We start from the raw sequence: 19,623 nt of genomic DNA, 5'->3' as shown, positions 1-19,623 counted from the left end.
GCTCTCCTCTCCCCCCCTCCGCCTGTCCCCCTCTCCCTTTCCTCCTTTTGGCGCTACCCAGGGCGCTCCAGCCCCCCTCCCACGCTTCCTCCCCCCCAGTCTCCACTTCGGGGAGAGAAAGCCGCGCTCTTTCCTGTCTCCCGGCCGCGGGGCAGCGCCGCCGCGGGCTCCCCGGGCTCCCCCCGCTCCCTCCCCGCCCCCCCCCCCCCCCCCGCCGGGGCCGCTCCGCACATGGGCGCCGCGCGGGGCTCCCCCTCCGCCCAGGCGGCGGCGGCGGCGGCTCCCCCCGGGCCGCGGAGCGCGTAGCCCGGCCGCCCTCCCGCTCCGATTCATTTGTTGTTGTTAATTCTGCCTCCCTCCCTCTCTCTCCTCTTCCCGAACTTTTGTCACCGCGGCCGCTGCGCGGATGCAGGCTTCCCGCGGTGGGGACGCCTAGCTTCTCCCCCCGCGCCCCGCCGCCGTGCCCTGCGCTGCCCTCCGTCCCCCAGCCGCGATGCCGTTCCCCCTGCGGACCCTGGAGCCGCTGAAGCTGTGCAGGTTGGAGGAGGCCGGCGGGGACGGCGCGGAGCGGGGCGGCCCGGCGCCGGGGGACCACGGCGGGGCGGCGGAGGGGGGCGGCGGGCGCCGCCGCGGCGCTGTACCGCTCTTCGGGGCGCTGGAGCAGGTCAGCTCGTACGCGCTGGTGTCGCTGCTGATGCAGCTCTCCGACCTCTCCCGCTGCGCCGGCGACATCTTCGGCGGGATCCTCAGCGAGGCGGACTCCCTCTGCCACCGCAACGCCCGGCTCCAGCGCCGCCTCGGCGCCCTGGAGGCGCTCCTCGCCCGCCTCGACCACCGCAAAGTCAAGATCCGTGAGTGCGACCCTTCCCCACGGCGGCGGGCCCGGGGCGGCTGGGAGGGGGGCGGGCTGGGGGGCACCCGCCCGGCGGCGGGGCCGTCTGCGCGCCAGGCTTGGCTTTATTGATTCCTTTAAAAAAGAAAAGGAGGGAAGCCCGACGCCGCGCTCTCGCCCTCCCCCTCCCCGCGTCCAGGTGCCGGCCGGCGGCCGCGGCTCCTGCCGGGGTCCCGCCGGTGCAGCCGGCTGCAGCGCGGGCCGCCCGCCCCCCTCCCGGTGACCCGCCCCGGCTCCGTCCCCGCGGCTCCGGCGTCGGCTGCCGCCCGGGCAGGGAGGTGCCAACGTCGGGGGCCGGGAGCCGCTGGTGCTCCCCAGTGCCGCTGTCTGGTCTGGCAGAAGTCTCAGTTCACCGGGGAGGGGGCGCCTGCAGCGGAGCGGCGGGGGGCTGGCGGGCCGGTTTTCGCGGGGGGATAGCGCGGTAATGCGGGGGCGGGCTGGGGGGGTTGTTGGGGTGTTTGTGCCGGCTTTGCGCCAGAAGTCGGGTCAGCCGTGATTCTGACAGTTCAGCCCACATGCCTGGTTAATTCTTTTGCATGTGCACGGGAAGACCTCAGTAAACAGAAACCTGGGTACGCTTTGCAGCTGGCTTTGTGTCTGTCGGTTCTCCTGAGCTGCTGCTCAGTCCGCAGAGCTGAGCTCAAGTTTGTGGTTTCGGCTTCATACGGAGGCAGGAGCAGCGACATCCAGGTTCGGCCTCTGATTCCCAAGCAGTGGCTGCACGGGGAGGTCCTTGTTAAATTTCTTTCTGAGCCTGTAAAACGGCCCTCGGAAGCGACTAATTGTACAGCCACACAGAGCTACAGGAAAAGTTTCTTTCTGAGCTTGGCCCAACTTCGGAGAAGGGGTCCCGTAAAAATTCTATCTGCTACATGCGGTTTCGTTTGTGTGTGTCTCGCTCTCCGCAGACAAAGTGAAAAAGATGGTTTGCAACATCAGCTTAGGTTTCAACTGTTGCAACTTCTGTGGCAGCTGTAGAAGGTGTAAGCCTGGCCTAAACAGAGTTGCTGCTCGTGGACCACCAACAGTTTTCTTTTGAATGGAAGCGGAAAGCCTGCCTTGCGTATGGCATACTTATGAGCAAAATTGGTCAGGAGGGCCTTTCACAGATACGATCCAGAGTATGAACCTTGTGTGGGTAGCACCTATTTCATTACAGAATTATTCTTTATGGTATACTTCAGTATATGGTCCTTCCAAAGGAGGAAACAGTCACCTTACCGAACAGCTGTAAGTGTTAGGCTGAAGTTGTGGGATAACTTTTTTGGGTGCTTTGTAACTGCTTGACAAACTTCAGGAGTTTTTCTTCCTCACCAAGACAGGTATATCCTTTTCTGCCAATATAGTTATGTCAGTTTGGCATGGCATGGTGCAGTCAGACTTGAAATGAGAGTGTTTTGTTATAGGGCATACCTGCAGTATGGTGGTATTGATGCACTGATAGGAAGCAGTATTTATTAATCTGTTTTAAATAGGGACCTAATTAATACCCTATGCTGATGCAACACATCTGAAGGGAAGGGTGAAGTGAGTCGAGTGCTGCAGAGTGCAAACCCTGAATTTTACACGTGTCAGATACTTAGTTACTGTATTCTGTCTTGGTCATCCTCTTGCACAAGTTATATATTTATTAATATTTTTTTTAATTACAACTCAGGTCTTTGAGCTAAGCCTGTTATTGTTTTTAATTTGTTGATCTTTGTCCTTGTCATTGCATTTCCTGAAACTGGACACAGTTCTTATGTTTGGCTTTCTCCATTTGGTCTTAAATTATTTGGTAAGTGGCATCTCTGCTGTCAAATTTAATTTTGCTACTTAACAGCTGCATTGTTGTGGCTAATATCTACTTTTTAAAGATCTTGTTTATTAAAGTCAATGAGAATTAATGGTGATTTCTTTCAGATTTTTTTTTTTCATTAAATACAACCTTTTTGTAAAGGAAGGTTGTCTTACTTGCCTTTCGGTTGCAAGGAATTGATGTGTAGGCTAAGCATATTGACATGAAGTTGCACATAAAGACATGTCAATTCTCCTACATGCTTTCTACATACTGTAATCTGGCCAAGGAGATTGGGTGGGATGTTCAGTTGTAGTTAGCATCATGAACGTCTCTATAATGCAAGCCGTCAAGGCTTGTCAGCAAGTTTAACCCTGTTCTGGCATTAAAGGGAAATCTCTGCAAGACAAAGAGAACGGTTTAATAATGCTGGCTTTGTTTGGAGACTTTTCCTTCCAGTTTCTGCAGATACAGAAGCTTCATGGAAGAAGCTTTTTGCTGGTGTGGGACTGTAAGAACAGCAAGGATTGTAAACAAATCTAATTGCTCTCCCATTTACTAGATTCTTATTTGCTCATAAACCTTTTTTTTTTTTTTTTTTTTGTGAGGAAAACACTGTAAACTACTGCTGTCTCTTGCGGTGCACAGGCTGATGCAGCATGACGCTGTATCAGATGACTTAGGTGTTTTGCTCTGGCTTTTAGGACGAGGGGGTAGATTGTATACCTGCGTTTCAGATCATGGGCAATTTCTACTCGAATAAATTTTGTTCTCTTTGTGGGGCCCAGACAGTATTTTGCTTTTGGAACCCAAGGTCCCAGTGTGACCTTTGTGATCCCAACATGACTTTATATAGGAAGGACCAGAAGAGTACAAGCAAACTTCAAATCTAGGTCACAACCGCTTCTTGGGGAAGTAGCTGCAAACTGGCAGCTGATACAAGCTATGGTACAATTGTCCCTGGTGCTTGGGAAAGTGTGTACTTTGAAACTGTATTGTCATTTTGTTTCAAAGTAAAGTTTCCACGCAGTATCTTTGGGATAGCAGCAGTCCATTAGTTTTTGCTCCTCGCTGAGCATGGGTGGGGGCTTGAGGGAGGGAAAGCAGGTAGAACAAAGCTCTTTGTCTTCACTTAGTCATTCTTTACAGTCATGGGCTGCGCTTGCTTGTCTGACTGTATGCTGTGTCCTTGTGTGTGTAGGGTCCATATGCTCTTGATATACATTTTGGAGTATTAATAGGTAAATGTGTTATGAATGATCTCTGCTGTTTCTCTTCTGTTCTATACTCTTTGGTATCCTGTAGCAAATCCATTAGTTCAAGTGTATCCTTTGTGGCACCACATGCGGAAGAACTCTCTCGTGTGGCAGACTGGTTAAGGATGTGCTGCACTGCAGTAGGTGCTACCTCTCTGCAGCCCGTACTGGGGGAAAAATTCCTCAGCTGTCAAGAGTGGCTGGAGTCCTGCCATGGCCTTCAGCTGGGAGGCCGGCTTTCCAAAGATTTTGTATTGGTGTGCCACATGCACTCAGAGAGTTTTTATTTCATGTCTGCTTCAGGGTATTGAAGGTAGCTTATACTTGTATGTGACTTTTAGTGATGGTTGTTTTTTTGAAGGTTCACCACTGATGTTGAGCTTCACTGGAATGGTTCAGCTCTCTCCAGTTTGGTTTGGCTTTCTTACATGTCCCATTCAGGGTGGCAGAGAAGCTTCTGTTTATGTCCTCCAACTGAGAAACTTGTGCCTGACTATTTAAGTACAAGGATATTTTTCAGGCCATTTAGTAAAATACTTTCCTGACATGTATTTGAGCTTTGCATGATGAGCAAGGTGTTGTGCCATAAGGGACATCAAAATATGAGACTTGTCCCTATGGGGCTGATGACTGGTTTATAACACATGGTGGTGGGAGGCCCTAATGGCTCAAGGTGGCTCATAGAATTCAAGAGTAGTATGCAGTACTTGTGACCTTAGTTTAACTGCACTAGCCACGTCTAGAGAATTAATTAATTCAGTACTTTTTTTAACAGTCTTTCATCAGGCTTTCATTAAGCTTATGTGATTGCTGTTTTGCGTGGTGTATTGTTATGTGTTTCCAGCATCCAGCTGCTGTAATGTGTTTTACACCATGGAACTTGCCTAACAGCTTTCCATCTTCTAGAAGTGTGCATCTGTAGCTGTGACCTAGCATTAGGTGATGTTGTTTTCATCACTTTCGGTTCTTAAATGTCAGGGTGGGTGAGGACAAGTGCCTCTTTGAAGTGATCAGAACTCATCAAAAGGCATACGATGGCAGCAGCAGAGAAATCTTGTGTGAATTACAAGGCCAGCTCTTGGGAAACCCTGTGAGGCCTTAAACAGTCACTTTCTGTAGGACATGAAGGTGGACATTTTTTCCATTAAAATTTGTCTTCTACCATCTGCAGATACTCATGCAAAATTAATATTGCTGTTCTTTTCTGTGACTCCTAATGGTCTTGACAGACTGGAAGGCTGGTCCTTCCATCTTCTATGCTATTTATTTTTAGTCTTTATGTAGAGATGTTTTGAGAGAAATGCTGGGAGGTTAACCTAATGACAACTTCTGGTTCAGTTTCTCCACTAGTAGGATGGGGTTTGGCCAGTTGTACCTCCTATTCTAAGAAGAAGAAACTGGTCCTGTGGGCGGGAGGAAATGCTACCTCCTAATTAGTGTTGTTTAAAATCCCTCAGTGTTTGGTTTTAAAGGCACAGCATAATCATTTGATGTTCATGCAGAAGGTGTATATACATATGTATGTATTTTTTCCCAAGTTTAAGCACATTAATGCAAGAGAGCGGGGGGGGATGGGGAGTATGGCTTTCTATTTGTCTGCATGATGGAAGGACAATCCAGTTTACACTTCATCTCCTGCTATTTTGTTTAGTAAGTATTTTCCACTCTTTGTGTGCAAGGCAGTACTGGAGCACATTTCCTGCTTTAGCCGAACAGGAAGCTTTATTCAGCTTATTCCTAGGGAAACCCCTCCTCCATCCACAGCCACCAAAAGTGAGCAGTATTCGAGACAGTATCAGCAGTAAGCGGAGGATGAACGGGCTGGCTGACCTTCTGGACTTTCTGTAGCTTCTGGTGTAACAATAGAGTGTACAAGACATTGGTCATCTTGTAATAACAAGAAGAAACCTTCCTTAGAAAAAGGTTTAGGGAAAAAAACAACCCAAACCAAACAAAGCTCATACCCTCCCAGAAGAGAAAAAACAAAACCCACACCACAACCAAAAAACCCAAACCAGCCACCAAAACCGTGGTGAGCTGTTGAGGAAGCTTAGGTGAGAAAGGACTGACTCTCAGGTGAAAAATTCTAACGCTATCTGTGAGCTACAGTTTGGCTATGATACTCTGCAGATGCTTGAGGTGACCGTGCACAATGGTACTCTCTCTGTTGCTGTGTAATATGAACATTCAGCAGAAAGGTCAAACCATGTTAAACAGTTATTTGCTAAGTTCCCCTTGGAGGAAAAAAAAAATTTACTTTATTGTAATTATTCAGATTGTTGCTCAGAAGCATTATAACTCTTAATTATCTGTGGAAATTCAACCTGATTCAAAGGAGATTTCATCTGAAATAAGCAGGAAGAAAGTCTGAGTTAGAGAAAGATTTCCCATGGGGACGGTGGGCCAAGTCGCTGTCCTGCTGAGTGGCAAAGCTCCAGCTGAATTCAGTTTGATGAGGGTTTGGCTCGCTGTTTTGAAAACAGTTGACACTCCTTGGCTGAAATGTGGAGCTGCTTTGTACATTGCTCAGAACCTATTATACACCACCTATGAACATTTATTTCTGTAGATCTTACGATTGGCTTGATCATTCAGGAAAATGGTGTTTAGGAGAGGTAGTTAATGAATTAAACATACTTGTATTTAGTTGTTTTTAATTAGGATCTATCTTGAAGGCTCCTAGATATTTTAGGGTAACATAAAATGTCCTCAGAAGTTTCTCTTCCTATTAGTATTGGCACAGTCTCAGCTTGGTTGAGTGCGAGCTAGTAATCTTGGTCTTGTGGGCTTCTCGCCTAAGCTGCTAATACAAAGTTGCTGCAGAAGAGGCATTTTTTGGGTGAACCTATTAACAAACATAAAACAACACAGTGGAAAGCCACTGAAATTCCTCAAAACCTCAGTCCTGGAATTTAAACCAGCCTCTAATCAGTGGAGAGTCAGATGAGGCTTTCAAGGAGGATGGGGAGCAGATTATCCCACACGTACTTAGTGATTCCTGTACCTTCCTCCAAAGCGTTTGGTGCTGGCTGCCATCAGCCATGGGATACCATGCTGAACACTGCCAAGGCCAGATTTCCTATGGTAATTCTTGGCCTTTTTCTGTATTTCTGGGTGAAGGAAGGGCAATTTCCCTTTCCTCATCTTTCTTTTTTCCCCTGCACGTTCAAATAAATAATACAATAAATGAGGGCATGTGCTTTGGTTCCTGTTATCAGGAGCGCTAGTGCAGCACAAACAGAGAGGGAGATTGAGAAATAGAAGGCATTAAAAAATGCACATTGAAGGCTTGGCAATTATGCAAAGTCCCAGTTTCTTTTGTAGTCGTAAACTAGCTGTCAGCAGGCAAGATCAAAGCTGTCCACCCTAACAGTTAACAAGATCAATTAAACATGGTAATTAAATGTTGTTCTGGGCTGTAGGTTGGATAGGAAACCTGCTGGTTGGATGGCAGTCTCCAGAGAGCCTGGATGACACGCCACTTAAGAGACTAGAAAAAAAATCTTTCTACCTGTGGGTTAAGCACAGATTAATGTGGGTGGACTTTGCAAGTTGTTTGTATTTATATCATACCATGTTTTAGTTGGGCAGGGCTTCTTCTGGCTTCAGGCTGTCATGTTCATTTTTCTTTGTCATTTGTGAATTATGGTGGTTTAAGTTAGGTTGTTTTTATTTATTTATTTATTGCCTCCCTTGTCCTTTAATCAGCATTGTGCATATAAGATTTTGCTGCCCTTTGAGAGTTATGAGTGGTTAGAATATGAGTGTTTAAGGTCCTGGTGGATGTGGTTGGGCTTATGTCACTGTGCAACCTGGAGGCAGGGTAGTTACACCTGCAGAGAGAGGCAGTGCCGAGGAACTGCTTTGCCATAACTCCTCTTGGTAATTTTCCTGTTGGAGATACTGGTCTACACGCTTTTTAGGATAAGGCCTGATTTTTTTTTTTATTATTTTTTTTTTCTCCTTCTTATCTTCGTCCTTTTCTTTAGTTGTTCAGGCTCCCCACCCCAGGTGTGCCCAGAGCTGCCTCTCCATCTCCAGTCCTGCCTGCTCTGAGGTGTGACAGTTTAAGTGTCTGCTCTGCACCTCACCACCCATGTGGTGCCTGATAAAAGTGACTTTGGGTATCTCTCCTTCCTCAGTTACAAGGCACTGTGCATGCCTGATAGGATTTTGGAGGAAGGGGGTGAGGGGGATGGGAGGCAGAGACAGGAAAGGGTAGAATTTGATGGAGCTTCTGGCTTTCTCATGACAATCCCTTTCCACCTCTCCCTTTCCTTTCATACCCCTTGGTGTTAGGCCCAGCGTAAGGCCTTCCCAGCTGGAGTTGTGGCACAATCAGTAGTGCCATAGTAATAGTCTTAATCCCGTCCAAGTGTGTCCCTTTGTTCATTTTTAATGCTCCTCTTCCAGATGCAGAGATGCCTGTTGCTTTGCTACAGGAGTATAAACCAAGAACAAAACCATTTACACCATTAGAGTGATGGAAGTAAGAGTATCCAGGTATTACTTGAAATAATAATAATTAAAAAAAACCACTCAAAGGAATTTGCTTTAATGTGTATCTGTGGCTGAGTTCTTACACTTTTTGAAGGACATTTTAGTAGTTCGGTAGGTTTAATTGCCCTGATCTACATGTGAGCAGCAAGTTTGTTTTAATTTGAAATTGAACATCTTGACCACCAGTAGGTCTGTTAAGTCGGTTGATTGGATATTCCTTTTACTGTAATCAGACTGTAGTCTAACTAAGCAAGTTTTGATTAATCTAAGATTGTAATTTAAAAAAATCAATTTAGCTCCTACTTTTCAGAGATTAAGACAATAACAGATGCCTCCTGAAGTAAATTGAAACTGTGGATGCTATCTGAAGAATTGAGCCACTTAATTTTTCTACTAGCAATAAATACTAATGTAAATTGTAATAGAACAATGGTAAAGTAGAGATTACAAGCATATTGAGTTACAGTGATAGTGGTGGGTTTTTTTCTCCCCCACCCCCTTGGCTGAATGTCCCAAGTGGAAAATGAAGAGACTTCTCCAGAATATTCTACATAGTAACGTATTGTACTTGAATGCTCTTCTTTCTTCTCCCAATTTTTTTTCCTTTTTAGTATCAAAATGCTGGCTACAGAAGAGCTCTCATCAACCTTTAAGTGGTGGGATAAATATTGCCCCTCACTGGCTTACGTGTTCTTCTGGTTGTTACATTGGTAAGCTTTCTCAATAGCTTGGGGTTGAGTAAGAAAGCAAGCTTAGTCTTTCTCCTGGCAACCAGACATCTGTCTTCTCTTTTCTACTTTGGCAAGTTTGGGCTTTTGGCAACAGATGGAGTTTGCTTACAGGAAGCTCAGCAGGACCTGAGAGGATTGTTTTGTGGGTTATCTTTAGTGGCACCTTTTGTTTCTGTCGTAGGGGAGGAAAGCACTCCCAAGTGAGTGGTGTTGGCTTTCCCTTCCTGTTCAATATCTAGTTGATGCTGAGTAACTGAATCTGCTCAAGTAGCTTGAAAAACCAAATGATGTTTGGTTAATGCAGTATCTTCAAATGTTAAGAAGAAAACCTCAAAGTGTTGTTAGCCACATTGTCCTTAAAAGAACTTAAAACATTTTCAATTAGGAAAAAAGAAGCCAACTACCAGGAAATGGAAACAAGCTCTTAAAAACTTATTTAAAACATTCCCTTTTTTGTTAACTGTGGTACTTGATTTTTTGATTTAGAAGAAAGATAGCACAAGCAAAGCTTAACTGATTACACAGCAAGATCCACACCCCCGACCCCATTCTGGACATGATGCAAATGAAATCCTTTTATATCACATTTTGAACAATTCCCCCCCCCCGCCCCCCCCCCCAACATATGTACTAGACATGGAAAATGTTTCTTTGAAGAAGTCTAAGAATCGAAGAATTTCTGGAAATAATCACTCATAAGATTGAAGTATATGATAACGTGTATATGAACAGCAATGCAATGAAGTATATGGATATAGTTCCTTTATGCTATTTTGATTTGTAGTGGAAAGATAGAGGCCCCTATTTTGTGAACTTTAACATTTTAAACATGAAGAAAAACTTTAAGTCTGTTCTACATGTGTTATGGGAGAGAAAAAGAATTAAAATTGATAATATGGATGTTCATAATATGCTTCGGTGTGTTAGTTTGGATGCAGTTTCCTAAGACTTGCATTAAAGTGTTTCCTTCTATTAAAATAAAGGTAGGTAGTTGCTGCATGATTACTTCTGCTAGCTTTTTTCCATAGCACGTGTATGTGATAGAAGATCAAGAGTATTATAAGGTATAAGCAAATTCAACGCTAACAGTCTGTTTGTGCGGCTGAACGCATGCCGTAGGGAGCAGGTAGGGTAGGAAATAGAAGGGCAATAATGGGGGAATAGAAAGGTTTTGTATCAATTGTGTTCAGGAGCATGATGGAAGCCAAGATACTGGGAAACTGGTATAGCAACTGATCTTTGCAGGGCCAACACCCTTCCCCATATCTCTGGCTGCTGCCCTCGCAGTAGGGAGCATGTACAGTCCTGTTGGGCAGGCTGGGACAGCCCCAGCCCTGCGGGGAGCAGCCCCATGGGGGGGGGGGCCCTGACCCTGTCAGGCTGCAGCTGGGCTTGGCCCAGGTTGTGCAACGAGTGCTGAAGCGGCTCTGCCTCTGTGCTTGCTGAAATCCTGGGTAGCATCGTGTAGGGTTTACCTTGTCCTGGGTAGACAAGCATGATCTTAACAAGGGTGGTTGAAATGTAAATGGATTATTGCAGTTGATTATGAAATTATAGTTGCAGTTATAATTATATAATAATCATAAATTATATGGAATTGTAATCTATAATCATGATCTTCACCTTCAGGAAAGCTGGAGAAGGCGAGGTGAGTGTGAGCCAGTTCTCTTGCCCTGCCTTGTCTTGGTGGTTGGCAGTAGGACAGGGCTGCCCTTCAGCAAGTCCCCTGCGCAGACAGCGGGGAGGCTGTGCCTGCTTATCCTGAAGGAAGGTGAAACTGCCATGTTGGCCAACTTGCAATCACAAATTTCCTTAAAACATTAGAAAGCACTTATTCAGCACAGCCACAAGACAGATTTAACTCTGAATACGAGGCTGTTTGCCCCAAGAGAGTCTAGTCTTGACACATACAAGTCAAGCTGGAAGACGGCAATTTAGTTAAGCGTGGTTTAAAAAGGTCTGTTTTGAAGAACCCAAAGTTTCACAACAGTTATGGGCCTTCCTGAGGTCTAAAGGAAGAACAGGTAATTAGAAATCCACAGAGTGTTTGCCTGAGGTGCAGAATACCACAAAAACACAGAGCTCTTGGTGTTTTTTCGTAAGCCTTTGTTTGTTCCATATCTGTTAGAGACATTGTGTCTGCTTGATGGTAACAAAGACCAAAACCATCTGCAGTGCTTACTATCTTGCTTGCTCCCACTCGTTGCTGAGTTTGGCTTGAATTCTGTAATTTGTGATGTCCCCTCGGAAGAGCGTGGTATGTAACATGGGAGGGAGTGCTCTTTGAGGCATGTTGTTTTGACCCTGTTGCTCTAGCAGAGCATATTTTCCTCTCCCACCCCATTTCCCAACACACAAAATACAGTATCTTTTTCCTTACAAAACACTGTTACAGTTAGTAGCCTTGCTGACAAATTGTGAAACTTGCTGCGGTATGGAAATAGCTACAGCTTGTAAATGGTAGGGTGAGGAGTACGTAATTTAGCATTGTACGTGGGGATTATGTGCTGCAGGTTAACACATCAAATATTTAAATGATTTAAATGCATTGTGTAGCACAACTGGTAGAAAAGTGAATTAGGTCACTGTAGACAAAAGCTTGTCTTCATTTGAGCTCCTGTCAGCTTGGTGTGTTTGTGCTCCATTGGTTTTGCCACTAGTTATGTCTATGCACATATGGTATTCCTAATTTAGATTACTGTTAGTGGCTTATAAAAATAAAATATGAATAAACTTAATTCTGAACACAAAATAAAACATGGGTATTCTTTCTAGTAGAAGTTTGAACTTCCTGGGGAGAACCCCTGAATATCTCGCCTTTTAACAGAAATGGAAAAATGACTGACAAAAAGCAGGTACTACCAAATAGCAGGCTTTGTATGCACTCTGTAGGCAAACACTGATGTGACCAGAGTCTTTCTCATCACTCAGCCTGGAAGTCCTGCGTGATACCAGTTAACACTTAGAGGGTGTTATAAAAGATGCTTGAACTGTGTGTGCCATTTGCTGCAGTACCCGTTTTGATTTCTCCCCCTTGCCTTGGTGGCTACTGTTAAAGCTGTGACTGTGAGTTAGAGCAGAATGAAACTTTTAAAAAAAAGTTCTTGAGGCTGCTTGAGCAGTCACCAAAGATCATGGATTGAAAGCTTTGCAACTGAAGGTAAACACTCTCTTCATGGTCATTGAAATCACAGAATCCCAGATGTGGGATGGCACCTCTGGAGGTCATAGAATCACAGTGTAGTTTGGGTTGGAAGGAACCTTTAAAGGTCATCAAATCCAACCCCCTGCAATGAGCAGGGACATGAACTACAGAGCCCTGTCCAGCCTGACCCTGAATGTTTCCAGGGATGGGGCATCTACCACATCTCTGGGCAACCTGTTCCAGTGTTTCACCACCCTCATTATAAAAAATTTCTTCTTTATAACTAGTCTAAATCTACCGTCTTTTCATTTAAAGACATTACCCCTTGTCTTGTTGCAACAGGCCCCACTAAAGCAGTTGTCCCCCATCTTTCTTATAAGTCCCCATTAAGTACTGAAAGGTTGCAATAAGATCTCCTTGGAGCCTTCTCTTCTTCAGGCTGAACAACCTCAACTCTTTACAGCCTTTCTTCATATGAGAGGTGCTCCATCCCACTGATCATTTTTTGTGGCACTCCTCTGGATCTGCTCCAACAAGTTCCTGTCTTTCCTGTGCTGAGGACTCCGGCACTGAATGTAGCACTCCAGGTGGGGTCTCATGAGAGCTGAGGGGCAGAATCACCTCTTTGTATCTGCTGGCCACGCTTCTTTTCATGCAGCACAGGACACGGTTGGCTTTCTGGGCTGCGAGCACACACTGCTGACTCGTGTCCAGCTTTGCATCCCTCAGTACGCCCAAGTCCTTCTCCACAGGGCTGCTCTCAACATCTTTATCCGTCATTTGTATTGATGATGTGTCCAGCTTTTCATCCCTCTGTACGCCCAAGTTCTTCTCTGCAGGGCTGCTCTCAGTACCTTTATCCATCATCTGTATTGGTATCAGGGGTTGACCTGACCCCGGTGCAGGACCTCACATTTGACCTTGTTGAACCTCATGAAGTTCACATAGGTCGACTTCTCAGGTTTTTCCAGGTCTGTCTGGGTGACATCGCCTCCCTTAGGCATGTCAACTGTACCACGCAGCTTGGTGTTACCTGCAAATTTGCTGAGTGTGCACTTGATCCCGCTGTCTATGTCACTGATAAAGATATTAAACAATATTGCTCCCAGTATGAACCCCTGAGGGACACCACTTGTCAGTGATCTCTGTCTGGACATTGAGCTGCTGACCAGTGCCCTTTGGATGCAACCACCTAATCCAGCCCTCAACTCACAGTAGGCTCAGCTTGAGCAGGGTGTTGAGGGCTGTGTCGAAGTTGGTGTTTTGAATATCTCCGAGAACAGAGCATCCACAACCTGCCTGGGCAACCTGTTAGTGTTTGACTAACCTCATAGTAAAAAAAACCCTTTTCCTTATTTTTGAGTGGAGTTTCTTGTAATTCAGTTTGTGCTTATTGCGACTTATCAAAGCATTATTAGTGGGAACACCAATATACTCTTCCTACTGTGAGGTCATCCAAGAAGGCTGCTAATTTGTATCTAAGATGGACAACTGGATCAAGAGAACAGGGGTTCTCTGTGGCCTTAGGTCAATGCCTTAGCACATTTATCTGAAAAAGGATGGATAAGGGAAGGTGTTAGTTAATCAAGTAACAAAGCTGGCAGCCAAACATCACATTTTAAAATTTACAATTTTTTTTAGTATTATTTATTTTTACTTATAATTATTTGAGCACTACTAAACTTGCAGTGCTGCTTTGGAAGAGCTTTAATACTCTCAATAAAAATACTTGCTGTTTCTGTGGTAAGGCAAGGTAATAAACTTGATCTCAGAAAGATCAAAACTCTCTCCGGTGGAGATAGTGGAAACTGTTTCCAGTGTCTCACCTTAACAGATACTGTCGGCAATGTCTCTTACAGTGAAAAGCATTCAGTGTTTGCAGGAGGAGTCCTGAACAACCCTTCCGCATGCTTAAGAATTTCAGTAGCGGCTTCTTTTTGAAATTCTGACAAAGATTCTTGGCTAGGTTTTCGGAAACTGTGTAGGATCTAGGTTACGTTAATACAGTACCCTTTCTTTTTTTCTTTTTTTTTTCTTTTTTTTCTTTTTTTTTTTTTTTTCTTCTTCTTGTTGATGGGAGCTTTATTAAGCACGTTAGAAAAAATACCATATAGTTCTGTTCTTCATCTTGCTTGGGGCAAGCAAGTGAACTCCAACAAGAATTATGGGAAACACCCGTTTCATCATCCACAGCAGCAGCTGATCAAATGAAGTAGTCCCTTGGTATCCTGAGTTGCTGCTAATTAAACACGTTTTCTTATCTTTCCCTTTTAGGCTGACTTAATCACCAAGACTTTGTATGTGTGATGGTGCTTTAAATGAAACTTGTGATTTAAGGGCTAAATAAAGCTATTGGAGAGAAATAACTTATTTTAAATGCTTTTGTTAGACTGCAGGATTATCTGGTATTTTACATAACCTATTACACATATGGATGGCACACTATTATTGCACAGTCACTTTTTTTTTTCTGATGGAAGTTCATAAATTCTTGTTAAAGTGTCCAAATTCACATGGAGGAAGCCAAATTGGCATTCGATAAATCTATATTTAAAGCTCTTGGCAGGACTTTTCCCATATGAAAGATGTTACATGTAAGCTTTTGGCATAAAACCTTAAGAAGTTTTGAGGTAACAATTCTAAAGACTACCAGATCATCCTAAAATTAAGAGATTTAAATACTGGATCACAGTTTTGTGTCAGAGTTCTCTTGTCTTACACCATCTTTGTATTGTATATGTAAACTGATTTTTGTTACAGCGCCTCTGGGAAATATCCATTGGATAAGCTTGTAATCTCAGGTATTTGGCACCTCTACTTTCTGCTATGGAACCTCGCAAAAATGGGGTTCACTGAAAAGTCTGGCCTTAAGTATAATGAATTATTTCAATTTTTTCCCCCTATTGTGTTTCTAAGGAGAATAGTTATAGCCTGTGGAATACATCCTGTTTTCTGCAGTGCAATCAAACGCTTGCTTCTTATTCGTAATACCTACTATTTTTCTTCTTTGTTAAGGCTGCTCACATCTGACCCAGGACTTCTTAAAGCCAAAGGCTAATAGAGATGTGTTCCTTTGTTTTTTACCAGAGAGGAAGAAGTTGGGTTTTTAAAAACCTGTTAGTTTTCCCCATGGTGTTTTCAATCAAACCTTGTGTGTGTGTGTGTGTCTGTCTCAAAAAAAAAAAAAAACAACCCAAACCAAAAAGCCAACCCCCCCCAACCACCAAAACAAACAACCCAAAAAACCAAAACACCCCACTAAAGTAAAAAAAAACCTGAAAAACAACTAAACAACAAAAAAAAACCACCCAATCCAAGAACCAACCCCCCCAAAAAAAACCCCAAAGAAGAAAGCCCCCACCAGGTGAAAATAACTGATTGACTTTGTCCAAACTGTAAGAAAACCAAAGTAAAGGCATGTATCCTAAATGCATATATCATGATTTTGTTTTTCCAATCTGTATCATTAATGGTGTAGATTGAGAAGCCAATCCACAGTTGTTTTTAAATTTATTTTATTCCTTGATACACATTTTAATATAAGTAAATCGTGTAGCTAAGATTTCTTTTTGTCTGTTTCTTGTCTGCCTTTAAGGTCAAGAAGACACGGAAGGGTGAAAGTCTGGGTTGACTTACGATTTGCATTTTCCAACATCAGTGTTGACCTTGAGTTGCTAAGTATGAACTTGGAACAAAAGCGCTTTATAGAAGTGGTTGATGGATGGGTTGTAATATTGAAGTTTCCCTCCCCCATGCTCACATCCTCGGAGCTCAGTCTGTCTTTAGACTGAAGCGTTGTCTTCATAGGGAAGAGCTCACTAGCTTCAGGAGTTAAAAATGCTGTCTGGCACCTTGGGAGTGTGTTTATAATAGTGAAGATGTCGGAGAGAGAGGAAAAGGGAGAAGTGTGTAGGTAAGTTTTGGTTTCTTTTATTTTCTTTTGGGGGCAGGATATCCCCCAGTGTTTCCTAATTAGGTAGCTGTTTTAGATCAACATTTTGCCTATCTATGGTATAGGAAATGCTGTTGTATTCCTTTCATCTTGCTTTCAGCCTGCTTTGTGTGTGGGTTGTGGTACAGTTTTTTTAATTATGTTTTTATTAAAAAAACTTTTTGAACCCTATCCCACTCCAGTATTCCCCCCATTTATTTCAGTAGTTCTAGTTATCGCAGGTTTGTGTTTTGACAAAATTGCTGAGATTACACCTCATTCTTCTTCACTGAAATGCTATAAAAACAGAGAGGGGGTTGTTTTGGGAGGGAATTACCAGCAGTGGAAGTAGCAGCCTGAACAGTGTTACATTCAGGAACACCTTGGAAGCCGGATTTTGCAATGTTGAAATTTGAACACAGAGAGTTCCTTCTAACTAAGGATTGCTGTTGAGTTTTTAATCAAGCTTTATTAATATTCAGTAGTGAGTGCAGTGTAAGAGCAGGACTGCTGTAGAGCAGTAGTGGGTTGAGCGGTGCTGTGTTGGGCTGCGCTGTGGCTCCCAGCTGGGCTTCTGCCAGTGGTCTGGGGTGTCCTGCGATCAGAAAGTGGAGGAATGTGACTACTAGTGCTGTCATATCCAGGTGATGTCTACTTTGAGTTTAATGTTTTGCTACGGACAGAAAAGGTAAAGTGGTTACAAGAGCAGATGGCACAAATGGAAAGGGATGGATTGAAGAGAAACAAAATCAGCATGAGGCAGGCATTGGTCCTATTGAACTAATTAAGTTCTCTCCTCTGAGGGCATCTTGCAGTCAAGTTAGATTCTCGTGTGTTGTCTTACTGTTGCCAGTGGAGGTTTTGTTTGTATGTGAAACAAAAATAAACAGATGAAGAGGAGGGGTAAAAGTGTCACTTGTTTAGCTGGAGGGGATTTTAGGGAAATAAAACAAATCAGTGTGAAAAATCAACAAAAGTTAAAATGCTGTGGGTGAAATCCTGTGAGTACTACTGATGCTTAGAGTGCTCATGGTTGCCAGCATCCCTATGAGACCTCTAATAATGACCAGCACTCTTGTACTGTAAGCTTGCAAGATCTCGTCTAATATGATTTAAGGCTTGCCTGAAAATTAGAGGTCTTCCTTTGCAAGTCTTGAAGAGACAGGTCTTGTTTTTGGAAACTGGAAATGGTGAATTTGTGGATGCAGAAGAATGAACTGATGCACAAAGAACTGGGAAACCTCTGTATGGAAGTACTACCACCACCATAAAAAAAATAATATTAAAATCCTTAAGTGGAAGAGCAACATCCCTCCTTTGAGGGCTGATGTTTCAGAGTGAGCCACAGCATAGATGTGGCCATTGTGGTGTGGCTGTAGCCATAGCTAAAAGACAGTCTCACTCATAGATGTGAAAAGGGCTTTGAGTATGACAGAATTCCCATTTTGCAGTTAAGACAAAGAAAATGCAGAAGGGTCAAGTGGCACATCCATGTAAGCTACTATCAGGGCCTGCATTGCGATCCTGATGAAATAGGATATCCCAATGGATTTACCTGCTCTCCAGTTTGTAGGCTGCACAAGCTTGATCTGGCTGGAATTGGTTTGCCTTCTGTTGAACTTCACTTTGATCAGTTTGGTTTTGAATAGGGCACCAGTGGCCAAACTTATCCACCGGATCTGAGGAGGAGTGCCTGGTATTTTGCAGACTTGGGCTGATTGTGACGATTAAGATGACTTTGATAAAGGAAAATAATTACATTATTCCCTGTAACATTCCATAGATGTTTAAATACAAGACATAGCTTTTCACCCCAGCATTGTATGAAATTAATAACATCTCATTTTGGTGCACTAGGGCATTCATCACAAAATTCCTTCTCCAATGATCAATATGGTCTCCAAAGGTGTCTCTTGGGTTTCCTGCCTGCCTGCTCGGCTATGTGTGTGCCCAGGGACACTCTGCAACACCACGGCTCTTGCTTGCTCCTTCAGATCTGGCTTGTGCTGGCAGCCTTTTTGCTGGTCTGCGGCTGATTGCCTGGGCTGAACTCTTTCCTTCTGCTTCAGTATTCCCAAAAAGCCTTCTGCAAAAATCCCCACTTTGATTAATTCTAACAACCCCTTGGAAACAAATCGAAGAATGGTTTTGCCACATAAATTGGTAAAGGATTAGGGTGTACGTGTAACTTCTGAAATAATTTCATGAGGTATGTCTGAAGATTTCTGTGGAAAGGGTCAAATGCTTTTTGACTTGGGTTACGTAAATTTCACAAAAGATCTGTATGTGATATCCCCAGTGATTAACTGCTCTCAAATACTTATCCCAGCTGAGTTATGTAATATGAATCTCTGAAGCATTCCTAGTAAAAAGTTTGTGAATGGTAGATGTAAATGTCTACAGTGGCTTTTGAAATCTTAGAAGTGAAAAGTGCTAATGGGGGAAATACTTTACATAGCTCCTAAGATAAAGATAGGGTCTAGAATTTTTTAAGGCTTTGTGTTTAACTCCCGCTGATTTAAAAATTTGAGGCTTTGCTGTAAATTGTTCCTTATGCTTCTGGCAGAGCAAAAGTTGAGCGTATTCAAAGAAATCAGACTAATGCTCAGAAATGAAAAACACCAAACAGAAAGGTGCATACCTAATTCCAACTGCTGCATGTGAAAATCTGCTATAATACACTTCAGTTGTGTGGCTGTTCCTGAGTACCCTGCTAAGGATATTTTTTTTGGCAGCAGAATGAGTAAAGATTTTTCTTGGTTGTGTGGAGTCCTAAAACTTTTTGGAGTGCTTTTGCTGGCAAGCCAGAAATTGGAAATGGGCAAACACTGAGCTGAACGTGTAGAAGCTTTCAGTATGTATAGCAAATTAAATTTCAAGGCTCGTGATACCTGTACCTAATACCTGAAGATCACAGAAGACTGTAGGAGGAGTTTTCTTTGGGTTTGTTTGAAAATGGAGCTCAGAAGGGTGTAGCCTTTCTGAGGCGGGTGGAGGCAGGAGGGGGTTACCTCTGGTGCCGGGGTGCTGAGATCAGCACTGACTTGGGAGCCCTGCGCCTGCTGCCTGCAGGGGAGCGGTAAAACGAACAGTTTCCCTACTTTGGTGTAAAGGAAATGCAGTAAAACATCTGTTGTGGTAAAGGAAAGCATACCTGAACACATGAAAGTGTGAGATCTCCGATCCAGATAGGCAGACAGCCTGTGCTTATCTTGCCTGTGCTGCTCGCATTCACTACTACCTTAAAGTCAGGTTTTAATGATGAGGCTGCCGGCGCGCTCACGTTTCCCCGTATGACGTGCGCTACCGCAGTTGTGGTCCCTTGTGTCGGGCTTTGTCTTTCACTGTCAGTCAGCTTCTGGAGTGGTATCACACTAGCCACGTTTCCAGC

At 44.0% G+C, this 19,623-nt stretch overlaps 1 protein-coding gene across 1 annotated transcript in view; it reads left to right on the top strand.

Moving 5' to 3' along the window:
* Window positions 1-243: 243 nt before the first annotated feature.
* The window catches only part of NHSL1 (NHS like 1), a 182,130-nt gene continuing 162,750 nt past the window's right edge, over window positions 244-19,623 (top strand). The window contains 1 exon segment of the mRNA XM_055810616.1: window positions 244-851. Within this exon segment, the coding sequence (XP_055666591.1) occupies window positions 494-851 (358 nt within the window). The 5' untranslated portion in view covers window positions 244-493.

The sequence above is a fragment of the Falco peregrinus genome, chromosome 7, assembly GCF_023634155.1.
Source record: "Falco peregrinus isolate bFalPer1 chromosome 7, bFalPer1.pri, whole genome shotgun sequence".
In the NCBI taxonomy this organism is placed as follows: domain Eukaryota; kingdom Metazoa; phylum Chordata; class Aves; order Falconiformes; family Falconidae; genus Falco; species Falco peregrinus.
Note: the sequence above shows the minus strand (reverse complement) of the source record. Positions and strands in the feature narration are given on the sequence as shown.